Here is a 19,019-nt window from a genome sequence, read left to right on the forward strand (position 1 = left end):
CCACAAACCATCCTGACTTTGTTCTCATCGCTGGGTCAAATCCTTGAAATTCCTTCCAAACAGCGCTGTGGATATGCCTACAGCCCAAGGACTGCGAAAATTTTAAGAAGGCAGATCATGAGCAATGTCCCCATCTCACAAGTAAATTAGAAATAAACACTGCTGATATTGTTGTCCAAGACTACAATGCACTCCATGTACTCCCACATATTGCAGTTGCAGTGCATCACCTGCTTTGTCTGTCATAAATTAGTAACTAGTTAGCTAAAATTACAGCAAAACACTGACCTTGCAGACAAAAGAACACTTACAACCTGCAGGAAGTAAAAAAAATGCAATTAAAAATAACATCTTCCTCCTCTGCACTGCTTGTACCAAATTCAGGTCTTTGCACTTGGTTCAAGAAGCAGTGACGGTTAACTGCCACTTTCAGGCTGTCTTTATTAGCTAGGAATCTTTACTAGGAATCTTTGCACTTAACTTTCCAGTTTTAAAGATCTACATCATCTTCTAATTTTTATTCTAAGTTTAATCTTGAAAAATACTCAGCAAAGAGATCCCAATTACACCAAACTCCCAACTGAGCAGTTAGTTTACAAATCACTCAGATTCTGGATCACTTAATTCCTAAATCTGTGTATTTTGTTGTCTGTTTACAATTCAAGTTATTAACAGGCACTTTACAAATAAATACGCCCATGAATATACCCTTGCTTCCTCTGAAATAAGTATAACTTTACAAACACTACTTTCAATTGCTATGTGTCAGCAAATTCACACTCCTGTCAGTATTGAGGACCTTGACTCCCTTCCCTCACTCAGTTGCCTTGGCTCCTTACTCTGGAATTCATTTCCCAATTCTGTATAGAGACTGTCCTTTCATTTCACCTTTTTGACTCGACTGTGTGTTCCTGATTATCACATCTCCTTCTTTGATGTATTTCATGGATGCCATATTTCCATATGAAATGTGATGGAGCAGTTTTTTGGTGTGCTGAAACGACACTTCTGCTCTGTGAAACTCCCTGGAGAATCCCTGCTAGAATTGACAGGGTGGAGGCTAAGAGTCATGCTGGTCTGTTACACAGTGCACAACTTTGCCATCATGAATGCACAGCTATATGGTGCGTTGGAGGGGTATGAATCGCTTTCTGCCTGGGCTGTCTGTGAACAACTCATCCAATTGTGAATAATTGTTTGCCAGTGAAGCAACCCCACTTCCCTACCCCTTTCTCAGTTCAATTCCCTTACCCTTCCTCTGTTACTAATGATCATGGCACTCACTTGGTTTCAATTCAAAAACAAAAGTCACCACAAAATAAACATTTCAAACCAAATTTATAATCTAAAGCATTTTATAATGCATAAAAACTGCCAATAATCAACCTTGCATATTCCTCGGTGTCTTATCGTTTTGCACCTTGCTATAACGTTGCGACTGCGTAGTGTAAACTCAGTGTCTGCAGCATGATAGGTAGAAGGTGGAGGAGACTCAGATGCTTTGAAGGATAACCTCAAGCAGCTTTGGGTCATTATTTGCAGCTTATAAATCAGATGAGCGTGTAAGTTGAGGGATAAGTGTGAGAAGTACAATTACGCTTTAGGATCTCTTATCAAGTTATTTCATTTCAGCACTACCATGCCTCAGCAATGGCTGCTCAAGCGATTGTAAGTACTGCCCCTTCCAAGGTGTAAGGACATTCAGACATGCCTGCCCCCTACTGGTCAGCTCCTCTGGTTGAGTGACATCTTGTCCTTCAAGAATGAAAAAATATGTGCCATTGAGTTGATGCAGTGTTACTGCTGATATGCCTGCCACAGTTGAATAGCCAGAAATGTGCAATCTGACAGGTATAGGAAGGAATGAAACTTGGATGTCAGAGAATGAAAAGGAGCTTAGAATTTTAGCGATGAGACTTGATTAACAGAGGTTGTTGGTATGTGAATGATGGTTGTGTTGTGGATTGAGAACTGTGTGAAGTTAGTAACGAAATAGACGGATGTGGCATTTGATAAAATGCATTCATTGACCATAAACATTCATTTGGGTATTAAACATTTTGCAGCACCGATTCCAGTTCATTGAGTCTTGGCTGCAGTCAGTGATCATCATGGGCATGTCTGCTCCTAAAACCTTCTGAGAGTTTATGTGGAGGAAGCCTCACAGACACAGAATCTCTTTCCTCCTCTGCACCTCTCCAACCAAGGCCTCCTCTTCCCCAGGACACAGTCAATTTAGAATGGCATCTCGCACCTGCTGCAGCTGCAGTGCTCCCTGTTTTAGGAGGCACAGCCTGCCTTTAAGTAGCTTAATCCTATGCTAACATTTCATGTTGTAGGCCTCCTGGTGGGGCAGTACAGTTCTAATAAATCTGCTGGCCTACATGTGACTCCATACTCACAGCATTGAGGCTGGTTTTCAACTGCCCTTTCAGGGAATTGCAGATGAGCAATAGATGCGGGCCTGACAAACAGTGCTCACGTGCCATGAATTAATTAAAAGACAGGGTGCATGCTACATTCATGTAAATTAGCAGGAAAAATGAAGTTGAAATTGTGCTTGCATTGGAAGGGGCTGATGAATTAGTACACAAAGTAAACAATTGTCAGTGGCTTTGTGAGGGAAAAGATGCTAAAGACTTCCCTCGCTACAGAACGAGGTTTGACCAGTTTTAAATGAGCAGACTTCATTCAAAACCTGTTTAGTGTCATCATACCTGAATGAGGCAGGAGCTGAGAGGAGTGCCAGAAAACTGTGTAGCTGAGGGGGACAGTGCAAGAAGGGTTCATGTACAAAAATTTGAATAGAGATCTGGGATAGAGAAAACTCTAAACTTTCCTTGTGAGATCTGGAGAAGCACTGGCCCCACAAAGGGAAGAAAAACACATTCAGAGAGAAATGTGTTTGCATATATATCTGGAGGTACTATGCAGAGCTGTGTTCATTCCCTGAGACAGGCCGCAAGTTAGGGAGAGAATAGGGAGACAGGCTGGGGAGACAATAGGACTCCTCAAAGATCAGCAAGGTGGTATATTTTGTGTGTGGAGTATTGGTATCGGTGTGTAATCAGGTTTGCTTTGAATTCTAGCATTTAAAAAAAGTCATTGTACGTTAAATCTCAATTCATATTAAGGATGGAATATTTGAATAGCAACATTTCTGGTAAAGTAGACTAACCTACACAGGATTACGTAGGATTAAAGCACAGGATTAAGCCATTTTTGCCACTTTTCTCCTGACTCCACTACAGTTATTTCTGAATTCGATCTATCCTGCTGAAAATAAAGTCTGGTGCGTGATTTGCTTTTGTAATGGCTTCCTAACTGAGGCATAACATTTATTTATTGGTGCACTTGTGCTCCAAGATTTTTGTCTAACCAGCAGGGATAGCTCTTTCGAAGCAATGTGACCTTCTGGCAAATTGTACAATCTCTCACTAATCTGTAGGGCATTTGCTACTCACCTCCCCAATTTGGTGTAGTCTGCAAATATTGAAATTAAGATTTGATTACATCAGAAGGCCAATGTGGGAACTGCAGTGGTTCCAACACTAATGCAGTGAACATCACTTCCCAGCTGCTGTTACTATGAACAACCCACCCTTTACTCCCTCTCTTTGTTTTCTGACTTGAAGCCATTTGCAATCCATTTTGCCACTTTTCTCCAGACTCTATATTCCTTGATTTTATTCATTAGTTTATAATAGGCCACCTCATCAAACTCCTTTTGAAATTCCAGATAAATGACATCTACACATTGTCGCTTACTGTTACCTCCCCCCAAAATTGAGTAATGTTCATAAGGCAAGAATGTTTCTTTTGAAATCCATGCTGACTTAGATTCATAATTCTATATTTCTTTTCTAGATATTCTTCTATACTCTCCTGTAGTTTTTTGGTAGTACAGAAGTTGAGTATTGCTGAAAAAAACATTTTATTGAAGCCTTTTGCCTTGCACTTATCAGGACAATTTACAATAAGTACCAGCATAAGAAGAAAATGGACTTTTGTGCTGTTTGAGGGGAGAGTGCTGATTGGTTGACAAATCAATTCTGATTGATAGAGGGTGTTGTCATGGAATATGCAAGGTCAAATTTGTTCATTTAATAGAGATTCCATTATTTTTCCTGCCACCAGTATTAAGCTGACTAGTCTGTAAGTTCTGGAACATGTATGCGCCTTCCTTAAAGAACGTCATTACATAATTATCAATCAGTCTTCTACAGTTATACTTTTTCTAACAAATTATCAAATTACATAATAATGCCTCTGCGATCTCTTCCCACGATTCTTTCATATAGCCCAGACCCGATTTCTCCCACCTACCCCAACATTGCTTCACCATTGCATCATTTAATTAGTCATAGAGAGATACAGCAGGGACAACCCGTCCATGCTGACCAGACATCCCAACCCAATTCAGACCCACCTCCCAGCACCTGGCCCATATCCTTCCAAACCCTTCCTATTCATATACCCATCCAGATCCCTTTTAAATGTTGCAATTGTATTAGCCTCCACCACTTCCTCTGGCAGTTCATTCCATACACGTACCACCCTCTGAGTGAAAAAGTTGCCCCTTTGGTCTCTTTATGTCTTTTCCCTCTCACCCTAAACCTATGCCCTCTAGTTCTGGACTCCCCACCCCAGAGAAAAAATGTGAACCCCATCAATTCTTAGCCAGTTTGCAAGTCAATGTTTATCTTTCCAGGCCACAACATTTAAATTAATACCCAGGTGCAGATTACCATTTTAGTTTATATTCATTTCATGATAAAACAAGCATAAAAGTGATTAGCTAATTTGTCATTCACTGTCTTAATTTGTTTTTTTTATATTATTGTATCCCTCTAATTCAGAAAACATACTAAATCCAGATTACATGTCACCGATATTGGATGTTAAATGTAGTAGCCCTTCATTGCTCCAGACCCATATAAAGCAGCCCAACTGATTGGCAGTCAGTCCACCACGTTCAACATTCACTACCTTCATCACCAATGCACAGTAACAGAAGAGTACACACACCATCCACAAGTTACACCGCAGCAATCCACCAAGGCTCCTTTGACACCACCTTTGAAACCCATGGCCTCTACTTCCTTGAAAAACAAGTGTGGCAGATGAATGGGAACACCACCATCTGTAAATTCCCCTCCGAGTCTCCACACCATCCTGACTTGAACTATGTAATTGTTCCTTCACTGATAGAGCCATACTCCTGGATCTTCCTTCCTAACAGACCTTTCAGATGTACCTTTTCTTACTTGTTTGCCAGTGTGGGTGATGTTGGTTCAGCCAGCATTCAGGAACATGCATTCATAATACCGCCAACAGGTTGGTATCAATCTACAAATGCTTCCAACACATGCCAGTGGCAGATGGCAAGAGTGGAAGAGATCCCTGGTCTGCCATGTGATGGAAAAAATGTTGGAGTCACTACCAACCTTCCCTAACTCCAGACTATGACTGCATGCAGAAGTGCATATTGAGACTATCCTTGTTGTCAATAACACACCACAGAGATGAATTATTTGAATGTCAGCAATCATCCAACATTTGAATGTAGAAGGAACATTACCCTGATATCAAAATCAGTCCATAGTTTTACAGAAAAAGCAATAGTGGAATCCTTGTCTCTTGAACAAAGAACCAGGGACTTGGACAGACAAAAAAGATGCAATCATAACATGGCTAAATAGGTTGAATTTTAACTTATAAATCCTTCCAACATATGCCTAGAGCAGACAGTAAGAGTTGGAGTCTGCTGGTTAGCCATGTGATGGAAAGAAATTGGAGCTCTACCACCATAATCGGTAACTCCAGGCTATAACATGCATGTAAAAGTGAATGTTATTACAGCAACTCGGACTTCTTGAGAGACAAGTTGGATCAGTTGACTGGATGGTCAGTGTGGATCAGCTTAATGCAGACAATAGTGTTGGATCCCTGTTCTAGTTCAGGTTTATTTGGGACCTCTCTCCTTGCCCTACCTGTGGAGGAGGTAGGGCACTGTGGAGAGAGCCTCCCTTTTGGCAGACAACTCAAGAAGTTTAATAGAGCTACTTAACATTTTTCATCTTGTGTGCCACTGTTTTCGAAGGATAATGATTTGAAAGTCATGTGCTTCACCACTCAGGAGATGTTAAGTCAAAATACTGTCAGCCAATTTATGTGAATGTAGAAGATTTTGTGACAGTTGAAGCAGAGCTAAGGACAAAGTTCTGCCCATGTTCTTGTCAACAATTATCCCTTAACAAATATCAAGAACTATTTAATTGAACATTCATCTCATTTATTGTTTGTTGGAACCTTACTGTGCACAAATTGCTGCATTTATCTACTGAAAAAACAATTTCACTTCAAAAGCAATTGGTTGAGTTAAAACATACTGGACATCATAACAATGTGAAAGCTGCAATACTACCAGCTCTTTAATTATGCTTACACTACATTTATTTATAAGGCTAACTTTGAAAACCATGCATAAAACCTAGTAATGTCAGATGAAAAAGCACATAATTTCCAGGTAAAGGGATTACTCTGAGCAGAGCTGGAAGCCTGGAGAGCGAAAACACCCATGTAAGGAACAGAAAGGGAAGGAGACAGATGGATTGATAGGACAATAGAAAGGAGCACCAAGAGAGACAGTTGAAGATAAGGAGAGTGGGGATCAAAGTAGATGGAAGGAGAGGAAGATGGATAGAGGGACATAGAAACTGAGGAGCAAAGGTCATAAATTGATCCCAGCAAGATAAAGTTAAAAATCACACAACACCAGGTTATAGTCCAACAGGTTTAATTGGAAGCACACTAGCTTTCGGAGCATGCCTCCTTCATCAGGTGATAGTGGAGGACTAATTCCTAAAACACAGAATTTATAGCAAAAATTTACAGTGTGATGTAACTGAAATTATACATTGAAAAATACCTTGATTGTCTGTTGAGTCTTTCATCTGTTTGAATACCATGATAGTTTCACTTCTTTCATGTGTAAATCACAAAACCTTTTTTTTAAAAGTTGCATTCTCAGGTTAGCTGTAACAATTGGTGTTAGCTAGACAATATGTTGAAGGTGTTGCCTTAGCTATCACCCATTGTTACAGCTAACCTGAGAATGCAACTTTTAAAAAAAAGGTTTTGTGATTTACATGAAAGAAGTGATGAAGGAGCGTCGCTCCGAAAGCTAGTGTGCTTCCAATTAAACCTGTTGGACTATAACCTGGTGTTGTGTGATTTTTAACTTTGTACACCCCAGTCCAACACCGGCATCTTCAAATCATGACAGCAAGATAAGCCTTTCTTTTCTTTGTTGGAGGCATTGGTAGGGAAATGTGAACTCCTGTTTTAATTTTTGCAATGGCTGTTTTGAGTTTTCATTTTTCTGTCTTGCAAATGCTACTAGTGCAACATGTAGGAGATCTATTTTCTTGGCATGTGACAGTTATCTGTCTTGTCCCATCCTCATTCATTTACTGTAGCTCATTTGACACATAGGTCGACCCTCTCTCTGCTGCCCTCTGGGTTCGCCTTGTGGTTGAGACCTCTGTAGCTTTTTAGCTTTAATTAAATGACAGAAATTGTATTTTCTGTACGTCATTTTTAGAATTCTTTTTGCTCTTGCAATTTCAAGTACTGTATTGTGTATTATTGTGGTCGCCAATTTGTAGGAAAAATGCAAATGCATTGGAGAGAGTGCAGAAGCGATTTGCTAGAATGGTTCCAGGTATGAGAAACTTTCGATATGAGGCCAGACTGAAGAAGTTGGAATTGTTTTCATGAGAGGGAACGACTAATTAAGGAATAGATCTGATTAAGGTTTTCAAAATGAACGGGCTGGAGAGAGTAGATGGGGTGGGGGGGCGGGGCGGGGAAAGCTGTTTCTGCTCGCAAAAGGAAACAAGAAAAAGAGGACATAGATTTAAAGAGACATGCAAACAAAGCATGGGTGATGTGAGGGAAAACTTGTTCATACAGCGAGTTGTTAGGGTATGGAATGCACTGCCTGGAAATGTGATAGTGGCAATAGGTTCAGTTGAGGCATTCAAAGGGCATTAGATGGTTTATTGCATATAATGGTGTGCAAGGATATGGGAAAAAGGCAGGAGATTGGCATTAGATAATAGATCTGGTACAGATATGATGGGCCAAATGGATTACTTTTACACCAGTGATTTGTCTTATTATCTGTATATGGAGAGATCAAATTATAATTAATGGGGGTAGGGAGATCATGAAACTATACATACATTTTGCCACTTCAAAGTCAGATTTTTACAGTGGATGTTGTTTCCATGTGCCTCATGCCAGCTTTGATTTTTGTTTGTGTAGATTGGGCTCTAAAAAATGATTTTACTGTATATGCTCAAAAAACTTCAATATTCTCCCAAGATAATACATCTTGTCTACAGGGAGAAGGAATTCCATGAACAGTTTGCTGTGCTATAAATCAGGGCACAACAACAGATACTCCAACATTGGCATCTGAGTTAATGATGTTGGGCAGCATCCAATGAGGATGAACGAGGATAAGGCAGTATGGATAGCTAGATTTAATGACTGGCTGAGAACCTGGAATGAACTCACATGGTGAGTGGTAATAATAGATCATTGTTGTGCCATGTACCAAATGAATTATCCATTCCATAGATGGAAGAGTTGATTTTCATTGTGCTACTGCCCCATTTATGCATAGAAATAAAATCAGTGAAATGACAATGTAAGGTCCCTTACTTCATTTTCACTTCTATCTACATGGTTTTATAACCTGCTCAACAAACCAAGGGTAGTACAGACAGACGATCATTTTTAACTGGATTTAAAGAGTTCCTTAGTAACAGAAACTTAGATGCCTATCTAGAGCATTTTACTTCAAGCATTTGTATGTTTTCAGCCTTCTAATATTTTTGTCTACTGTTAACTGAGTTTGGGAAATGGATTGTTATCTAGTTGCTAAACATTGTGCTTGTGAGTGGGCAAAAGTATTTGTAACCACGTGTTCCTATATTTTCTTTTTATTTTCAATTAGGAATTGGGAAGAATGTCATCTGTGATAGAGCTGCGACTCCTCTGGATGCATTTAGGATGATGTCAGCGGCACATTATTATCCCAAACTCATGAGTATAATGGGTAATGTTCTTCGTTTCCTCCCTGCTTTTGTTAAGATGAAACAAATGATTCAAGAGGGCTATGTAGGAGACCTTTTGATCTGTGAAGTTCAGGTTCATAGTGGAAGTCTTCTGGGTAAGAAATACAACTGGAGCTGTGATGATCTGATGGGGGGTGGAGGGCTACATTCAGTGGGAAGCTACATTATTGACCTTCTGACTTTTCTGACAAGCCAAAAGGCTGCCAAAGTCCATGGCTTCCTGAAAACGTTTGTGAAGCAGACAGAGCATATCAGAGGAATTCGTCAAATCACTAGTGATGACTTTTGCACCTTCCAAATGGTATTAGACGGTGGTGTGTGCTGTACTGTAACTTTGAATTTCAATGTCCCTGGAGATTTTAAACAAGAAATCATTGTGGTGGGGTCAACTGGCCGATTAATGGTTAATGGCAGTGATTTGTATGGACAAAGAAATACTGCATCTCAAAAGGAATTGATTTTAGAAGACTCAACTCCTGTAAGTAATGCACTGCTTCCGGAGAAAGCTTTTAGGGATATCCCATCCCCATTCCTCAGAGGTACTATCATGATGGTTCAAGCCATTCGACAAGCATTCCAAGACCAAGAAGACCGGCGGACTTGGGATGGAAGACCATTAACAATGGCAGCAACATTTGAGGATTGTTTGTACGCACTGTGTGTGGTGGACAGCATTAAAAAATCAAATGAGACCGGTGAATGGCAGAACATTGTAATTATGACAGAGGAGCCTGAGATTAGTCCTGCGTATTTGATCAGTGAGGCCATGCGTCGCAGCAGAATGTCACTATTATACTAACTTTTTTTTAAACAATTCTTATAACAAGTAGATTCAGTATGTGAAAGAAACTTATATATATTTGGATGCACAGATATGTTAGTGTTATACCTCTGTGACTTCCTGGTTTAAATAAATATTGACATATCTGCAGGATTTATTTGTAAGTAAGATTAAAATTATTCCAAGTAAGTCTAAAATTTTGTGTCCGGTAACAAAAATGTCATTAAAGCAAAAATATATTAATAACTACTGAGAACTACCCCTGTTGGAGGTCATTGTTAAGCTTTGAAAAGGCAATAGCTTTCATTACCATTTGATTACTTGTAATTCAAGCAACTTGTATTGGAGATAACTTTGTTTGGAAATATTGCAATTTTGCACTCCAGGCACAGAATTTTAAAGAAATATAGCAGGTATGTAGAGCTTAGTTTTAGTTGACTGAAAATCAAGTCAGCTACAAAGTCATAAGTACAAACTTCTATTTATTATTTACTTCTGTGTGCTTCCATTACACAAAGCTCTAAATATGAGAAGATGCACCAGAAATGCCCTAAATCATCATATTTACAACTGAAAAATAGATCGTGTTTAAATCTTAACTTTTTGCACCAATCAGCTTCAAGTCTAATTAAACAGTTCACTATGTAATGCTTTTGTAATATTAATTGCTTTCACAGTGGAGTGATGGAAAAGATTCCTTCAACAGGGAACATGTAGATTGGCTGAGGAACATTATTGGTCAACAGTTGCAAGTAGGTTTCCAAGTTACATTTTTAAAAGGTGCATAGCAAGAGGAAACCCAAAGAAGGTGAGGATAAATTGGGAAGTTAAAAAATGAAAACTGCATTTTGAAAAAGTATTTTTTTTTTAAGATCCTGTACAGTAGTGTGTTGATGTTACTGAACTAGTAATCCAAAGGCCTGGACTTTGATAATTCAGAAAATGTAATCTCAAATCCCACTAAGGCAGCTTGAGAATTCAGTTTGATACAAAATCAAGAAATGTTTTTAAAAACGCAATCCAGAAGTTGATTTGATTGTCAAGAATCCACCTGGTCCACTGATATCATATACTGAAAGGACTCCAGTAAACATGTGATTCTGGACCCATATCAATGTGATTAACTCTCAACTGGCCTCTAAAGTAACCTAGAATGGTATGCAGTTGAGCTGCCAGAGGTTTAAGAAGAAAGTTCAGCACCTTCTCAGGGCAAACAAGGGTCAACAATAAATGCTAGCCTTATCCACGTCCCAATAATAAATAAAAAGGACACGAATGGTGGTGCTGTTTTCCCTAACATATGCTGCTTAATTTATTAAGCTGCAACACCAATATTAAGCAAGGCTGGGCTATGTAAACAAAACTCACAAGGAGGCAAATGTCACCGGTGCATAATTTGTGCTGTAGATTTGCCAAAATATGAAAGTTCCATCCTCCATTGATTGACATTGCATCTAAGCTTCTCCAGGTGACAAATTGTCAGTCTCAATTGGGCAATTAAACAAACCAGCGAGCATCAACAAAGTTTTGAGGCAAAAAGAATCAGTAAGCATGGATTTCACTCAGTTGATATTCATCACTTTTTGTACATGCAACAGTGGTTTTGTTTGTTGGTTTATTCTTTTGTGGGGTGTCAGTTTGTTACCAGTCCCTAATTGATCTTGAGTAGGTGATGCTGACTAAGTTTTGTAAATAGGAACATAGGAGTAGCAGAAGGCCATTGGGCACCTTGAGCCATTCAGCCAGGTCACAGCTAATCTTCTACCTCAACACCATTTTTTCGCACAATCTCCATATCCGTTGATGTCTTTAATATATGAATATCTTATTGATCTCTGTCGTGAACATACTCAATGACTGAACCTTCACAACATTTTGGGGTAGAAAATTCCAAAGATTCACCTCCTTGGTGAGAAATTTCTTCTCATCTCAGTGCTAAATGACCTACTCCTTGTTCTGAGACTAACTTACTGGTGTTAGACTCTCTACCTAGGGGAAACATCTTCTCATATCTACCTTGCTGACCCCTCTGAGAATTTTGTATGTTTCAATAAGATTACCTCTCATTCTTTTAAGCTCTAGAGAATATAGGCACAGTTTCATTGATTTCTTCTCCCCAGGAATGAGTCTTCATTGTACTCCCTCCATGAGAAATGTGTACTTCCTTCAGGAAGGAAATCAAATTGTACACAATCTCGATGTTAGTTTTCATGAAGTACACCCATGTCCTTTTGCACATTAACACTTCCTAATCTCTCACCATTTAAGACATATTTCAAATTTTTTGTCCTACCGAAGTGGCTAACTTCACATTTCTCCAATATATTCCATTTGCCAACTCACTTAGCCTGTCTAAATCCCCTTAAGCCTCTGCATCCTTCTTGCAACTGCAATTCCTCCCTTGTTGCATGTCACCTGGAAACTTAGACCTATTACATTTCACTGACAACTCACTTGATTAAACCCTTTGCCAAAGTACAAGGTATATCAAAAGCGGATAAAATTATTCTCAAAGTTGAAATCTGTAAATAAATTAATATTGTGGAATTGAAGAAAATAGGACTTTTAACACCTCGTCCTTGCAATTATTAGAATTGTAGTGCTATCTTATGAAGAATGCTAAGTAGTTATAATAGTTTTCATGACAGAAGATGATTCCTTCCTTTCAAAGAAGTTTCAAACTCTAGTTTTGGAAATTTAAAGAAAATGATACTTGGAACACAAACAGTACAATGTAATTTGAGTTTACAAGATGGAACTACTATTGTGCTGGAATAGGTTCAATGCATTCTCTCCCTTCACATGACATTGTGAATGTGAACTGTGGTCGTGTTCTACCAAGATACTGTGAAGAAATCAGGTTCCTTCAATCACCATACCCATCCCCTACCAGATTAGATTAGATTAGATTACATTACAGTGTAGAAACAGGCCCTTCGGCCCAACAAGTCCACACCGACCCGCCGAAGCGAAACCCACCCATACCCCTACATTTACCCCTTACCTAACACTATGGGCAATTTAGTATGGCAAATTCACCTGACCCTGCACATCTTTTGGACTGTGGGAGGAAACCGGAGCACCCGGAGGAAACCCCGCAGACACGGGGAGAACGTGCAAACTCCACACAGTTAGTCGCCTGAGGCGGGAATTGAACCCGGATCTCAGGCGCTGTGAGGCAGCAGTGCTAACCACTGTGCCACCGTGCCGCCCACAGATCTCCTTCACTCTCTGGCACTGAGAAGATGTTGCTGGCAATCATGAGTTATAAGGGTGCTTAATGGTGACATTTAGCATGTAGTGTTTACACTGACTCGCGCAGCATTTTAAATTAGTACCAATATCTTATCTTTTCCCTGTAATCCAGATCATTGACTTTGTTTAAATAATCATCCAATGCCCTCTTAAATGCCTTAATTGAATCTGCTTTCACGACACTTGCAAGCAGATTGGTCATGCTAATTATTTATTTATCTAATCATTTTTTTTAGTGGGCTATGGGTGTCGCTGGCTGGCCAGCATTTATTGCCCATTCCTAGTTGCCTATAAGGTGGTGGTGAGCCGCCTTCTTGAATGGCTGCAGTCCACCTGCTGTGGGTTGACCCACAGTGGCATTAGGAAGGGAATTCCAGGATTTTGACCTAGCAACAGCGAAGGAGTGGTGATATATTTCTAAATCAAGATGCTGCGTGGCTTGGAGGGGAACATGAAGGTGGTGGTGTTCCCAAATATCTGCTGCCTTTATCCTTCTAGATGGAAGATGCCGTATGAGGATCTTTGGTGCATTCCTGCTGTATATCTTGTAGGTAGAACACACTGCTGCTACTGAGCATCAGTAGTGGAAGGAGTAGATGCTTGTGGATGCAGTGCCAATCAAGCGGGCTACTTTGTCCTGGATAATGTCAAGCTTCCTGAGTGTTGTTGGGGCTACACTCATCCAGGCAAGTGGGGAGTTCCTTGTAGATAGTGGACAGGCATTGGGGAGTCAAGAGGTACCACAGTATTCTGACCTACGCTTGTAGTCACTGCGTTTATGTGGTGAGTCGAATTAAGTTTCTGATCAATGATAACTCCCAGGATGTTAATAGTGGGGAAATTCAGTGACGGTAACACTATTGAATGTCAAATGACAGTGGTTGGATTGTCTCTTGTTGGTGATGGTCACAACCTGGCGTTTGAGTGGTGCAAACATTACCTGCCATTTGTCAGCCCAAGCCTGGATATTATCCAGATTGTGTTGCATGTGGACACAGACTGCTTCATTGTCTGAGGAGTCGCAAATAGTGCTGAACATTGTGAAATCATTGGTGAACATCCCCACTTCTGACCTCATGATGGAGGGAAGGTCATTGATGAATCAGCTGAAGATGGTTGGGTCTAGGATACTAGTCTGATGAACTCCTGCAGAGATGTTTTTGAGCTGAGATGACTGACCACCAGCAATTACGACCATCTTTCTATCTGTCAGGTATGACTCCAACCACTGGAGAGTTTGCCCCCTTATATCCATTGATTTCAGTTTTGCTAGGGCTCCTTGATGCTACACTTTGTCGAATGCAGCCTTGATGTCAAGGGCTGTCACTCTCACCTCATGCCTGGAATTCAGTTCTTTTGTCCATGTTTGAACCAAGGGCTGTAATGAGGTCAGGAGCTGAATGGCCCTGGTGGAACCCAAACTGGGTGCCACTGAGCAGATTATTGCTGAGCAGGTGCTGCTTGATAGCACTGTTGATGACACCTTCCATCACTTTACTGATGATGGGGCGGTAATTGGCCAGCTTGGATTTGTCCTGCTTTTTATGTTAAAGGATATACTTGGGCAATTTTCCACATTGTCGGGTAGATACCAATGTTGTGAGTGTACTACAATAGCTTGGCCAGGGGAGCAGCAAGTTCTGGAGCACAAGTCTTCACTACTATTGCCAGAATGTTGTCAGGGTCCGTAGCCTTTGCAGCATCCAGTGCCTCCAAATGTTTCTTGATATCATGTGGAGTGAATTGAATTGGTTGAAGACTAGTATCTGTAATGCTGGGGACCACTAGAGGAGACCAAGATGGATCATGCACTCAGAACTTCTGGCTGAATATTGCTGTAAAAGCTTCAGCCTTATCTTTTACACTGATATCTGTAGTGTCCAGGGATGTGCAGACTAGGTGGGTTCACCATAGTAAATGTGAGGTTATGGGGATGGGGTTGAGATAGAATGCTCTTTGGAGGGTTGGTGTGGACTTGATGAGTCAAAAGGCTTCTTTCCACACTGTAAAGATTCTATGAGTTTCTCAGGAAGCATTTGTGAGTAGATGCCAGCAAACATTAGGCAGAGTGACATTAAGTATTCCTCTAAATATGAGTCCAAACACAGCATACCACTGCAGGGTAATTGTCAGTAAAATGTAGAACAAGTAATTTCCAATGCAAATGCTCAAATTCCTCAAAGGATAAAACTGAGTTCCCAAATGACAGAATCAACATCCAACATCCATGCTTGTGTTTTTTTTTTAACATGATAGTAACTTTAATTAATGGATAAAATGTACATCAAACAATGTATAATTGCATTTTAAAAATAATTATTTTGAAATGCTTTGAACACCTAACAAGATTTCTGAAACGTTCCTAATACAAACAAAAAGACCCTAAAATGCAGCAGAGAGACACGAAGTTGTAATGCTTACTCCAACTAAATGTAAATAAATGTTCTATAGTGAAACTACTTCTCTACATTCTGAAAATTGTTTGATGTACATTTTATCCATTTGTTAAAGTTATATCATGTTGAAAAACCATAAGAATGGATTTTGGATGTTGATTCTATCATTTGGGATTTCACTTTTATCCTTTGAGAAATATCTGAGCATTTGGAAATTGCTAGAACCTTTCTACTTTTGCTGGATCACAAAGCATACAGCGATCTCAATCTTTTCCTGAGGTTTTGAATTTGTGATAGCACAAAAATCCACAAATACTCTCTGTGTTATTCATGCCCCCTTTAGGCACTGGTGCTTTTGGAAGTTGAGATAATGTTACTACTGTAGTCTGTACTCCCATCACAGAGTTTCTCCAGCCCTGAATATAAATCCAGATATCAGTGGAGAAAATTATGGGGAAAAACCCAAATAATTCATTTTATTTTCTATTCTGTGAAGCTCTTGGTTAGGAGTAAAAATTGTCTTATTACGCAAAGAAAATTTTAAAAAGCTAAAATCACCCACTTTGGACATTCTGTACACCAAAGACACATATGATCAAAAGCTAAAAGGAGCAACTAAATAAGTAAGTACCATGAAATACATCTGTAATTAGAAGCAATGTATGACATAATCTGGTTTGCATCTAGCAACGATTTTTAAGCAGTGGCTCAACACTGACATCTTGGAAATGGCAATCAGTTCTCTGAAGGAGAACATATCACTGTTTCTGGGAGTTAGCAGTTGTACTAGAAGCTATCAGAACCTAGTTAAAAACATTTTTTTGCAATATGACTGTAATTGTTAGCATCAAAACTTTAAGCTGTTCACAATAATGCAGCTTTGTATAATGAACAGCTAAATAGAGTTATAGTTCTTTATCTATTGTAGACAAGAAAGGCAAAGATACAAATGATTAGCAGAGGAAGCATGAGGAAAAACGTATTATACCATGAGTGGCTGGGACTTGGAATGCATAGTCTGATAAATTAGTGAATACAGATTCAGATGGGAGCCTGGATAAATAATTAAAGGGGAAAAATATTGCAAGACTTATTGAAAATAAATAAGGAGTGGTTGGAATTGGGGTGCTCTTTGATGAGTCAAATGGCCTCCTCCTGTGCTGTCTTGTAACAAAAAATGCACGATAAGCAATACTTAAAGGTGTGCAATAATGAAAAAAAAATCTGTTGGATGACAGAAATGCAATTTTACATGCCACTCCTATTTAGATTTGGTTGTCTCTGACTCAACAGTTAGTATAAAAAGATAAATTTATCATTTGTACCAGCATTGCAAATGTAAACAATGCAGATGGAGTCAAAGAAAGATGCACCCCCTCCTCACCATTTTCATCTCACACAAATTAATTCAAAACATATTTCAAGGACTTAGGCTTGAATTCACTGAGATAGGATTAAAACACAACTCCCAGTTGAAGGTGAGTCATTTGTTTCACATATGAAGATCGATTTTCCAATATAAACAGAGGAACCTCAATTATCCGAGGGACATGGGCGGGCAGTATTTCGCTTAGTTAATCAAATTCCGGATAATCGAATGCTGGTTAACATAGTTTAGCTGAGCATCGAGACCTTGCAATCTTGCCGGATAATTGAATGTCAGATAAGTGAGGTTCCTCTGTATTGCTCGATTATTTGCAATATGCAATTACATAACAAAACAAAAATTATTTGTAAAACTAGCAATCTATAATAAAATCAATGGCTAATGTTGGCTAGTAAATAAATCTGTTTGCAATTTTTGTAAAACATCTTTTTGCTGGAATTGAATGAGAAATAATACGCTCACTCAGACTTCTGTCTGCATTTGTACTTGAAATTAAATGTTGCTGATGACAAGACGTGAATTATTACTAAATGTGTTCTTTTAATGGTTTTTGAAGTGCTTGATATATGTACAGAGGAGACTTGTCTGTCTATTCTTTGTGTTATTTATGGTAATGTATTTTTAGCATGAATATCAGTATATATGCAGAAAAAAATATTTATCAAGATAAAACTTCAAGTACTATAAACTATACAAAGTTTATATTTTATATAATATAGATAGGACAGACAAAACAGACTTGGTTTTGTTAAATATTCTTATTTAAAATATGCACAAAACAATTGGACTTTAAAATCCTAGTACTGTGAAGAGGGTTAAAATGGCTATCTTGTCAGACAAGCTTACTGTATATGTTTGTCAGTTCAATAGATGTAGTTTGTGTTGTTTATTTGGAATACTAAACGAATGTGTTACTTTTTGTCTGAGCTTTTCTGGTATGTGTAACTTGTAATATGCAAATTGTTCTGTATGCACTGTCATATTCTGTTACAGCTTTGAAGAACTGTCCAACTGAGCATATCAGTTTTCTAATGCTGCATGCCCTCAATTGCAATTAAAGGAATACCACTCATTGAAAGGATTACCAGAAATTGTGTTGTGTTTCTGATCAGGGTGCAATAATTGTACTGAAATGTACTTTTACTGTAAATTTTACAAGTTGTTTATATCTTTAAGATAAGAATTGCCTTATAGAACACACTTATAGATGGTTTCAAGACTGATGTGAAGCTATGGACAAATTCTAGTAAAATGAGCACAGTTTCATTAATTACTTATTATTAGTTCATTATGAGTAAGTAGCGACGGTAATATCTGTGATTAAACAGGCTACATGTATATTATGTAGAGGTATAGTTTTTAAAAATATTCCTAGTAATGGAATGCCTAGTATTCCTTGTTTTTGTAATGACAGCATGAAGCATTATTTGGTCATACATTGTGCGATCAAAGTTGGAGCAGTACGTTCTCCTCTGATAATAAAATAATTAAAATAAATTTATTTCAAGCAAATTATGTAGTGTTTTTAAAATATTACATTATGATGATTCTGTCGATGGAGTCATTATCCTACATCACCTCTTAAACCAGTCATTCTCTGAAATGCTTGAGAGTTATTTTATCAGTGTTTTCAGCTTTTCAATAATGGCTTCCAACAGGACATACTAAAACTAATTATTGTATCAAAATCTGTTAATATTTTAGCTATGCATTTTGAAAATTAGTTTTTTTTCATGTTAGCATAGCTAAGTTGAAAACATTTTTGTTCATCATACTAATTAAATGTGACAAGTTGCATTTATATTGTGCCTTTAATAAAGTTCCAAAGTATAACACAGAGAGGAAAAAAAGTAGGATCACAATGACAGGAATTTGATTGAAGGAATATAGTCAGAGTAAAATGTTTGAGATAGAAAGGAATTGGCAGAGGAGGCAGGAGGTGGATAGTGACATTGAAAGAAAGAAAGATTTCCATGTTTACAGTACTTTTCACACCACCACCAGGTGTCTGAAAGTGCTTTATAGGCAATTAAGTACATTTGAAGTGCACT

The 19,019-nt window shown here is 38.7% G+C and overlaps 1 protein-coding gene across 1 annotated transcript in view; it reads left to right on the forward strand.

The window, feature by feature from the left end:
* Positions 1-18,480, forward strand: part of LOC122564324 (glucose-fructose oxidoreductase domain-containing protein 1) — a 111,779-nt gene extending 93,299 nt beyond the window's left edge. Inside the window, exon 2 of the mRNA XM_043719038.2 lies at positions 9,029-18,480. Within this exon, the coding sequence (XP_043574973.1) occupies positions 9,029-9,948 (920 nt within the window). The 3' untranslated portion in view covers positions 9,949-18,480. The remainder of the gene's footprint in view (positions 1-9,028) is intronic.
* Positions 18,481-19,019: the final 539 nt, after the last annotated feature.

The sequence above is a fragment of the Chiloscyllium plagiosum genome, unplaced genomic scaffold (assembly GCF_037043375.1).
Source record: "Chiloscyllium plagiosum isolate Xiang-an unplaced genomic scaffold, Cpla_swu_hap1 HiC_scaffold_34, whole genome shotgun sequence".
Taxonomy (NCBI): Eukaryota; Metazoa; Chordata; class Chondrichthyes; order Orectolobiformes; family Hemiscylliidae; genus Chiloscyllium; species Chiloscyllium plagiosum.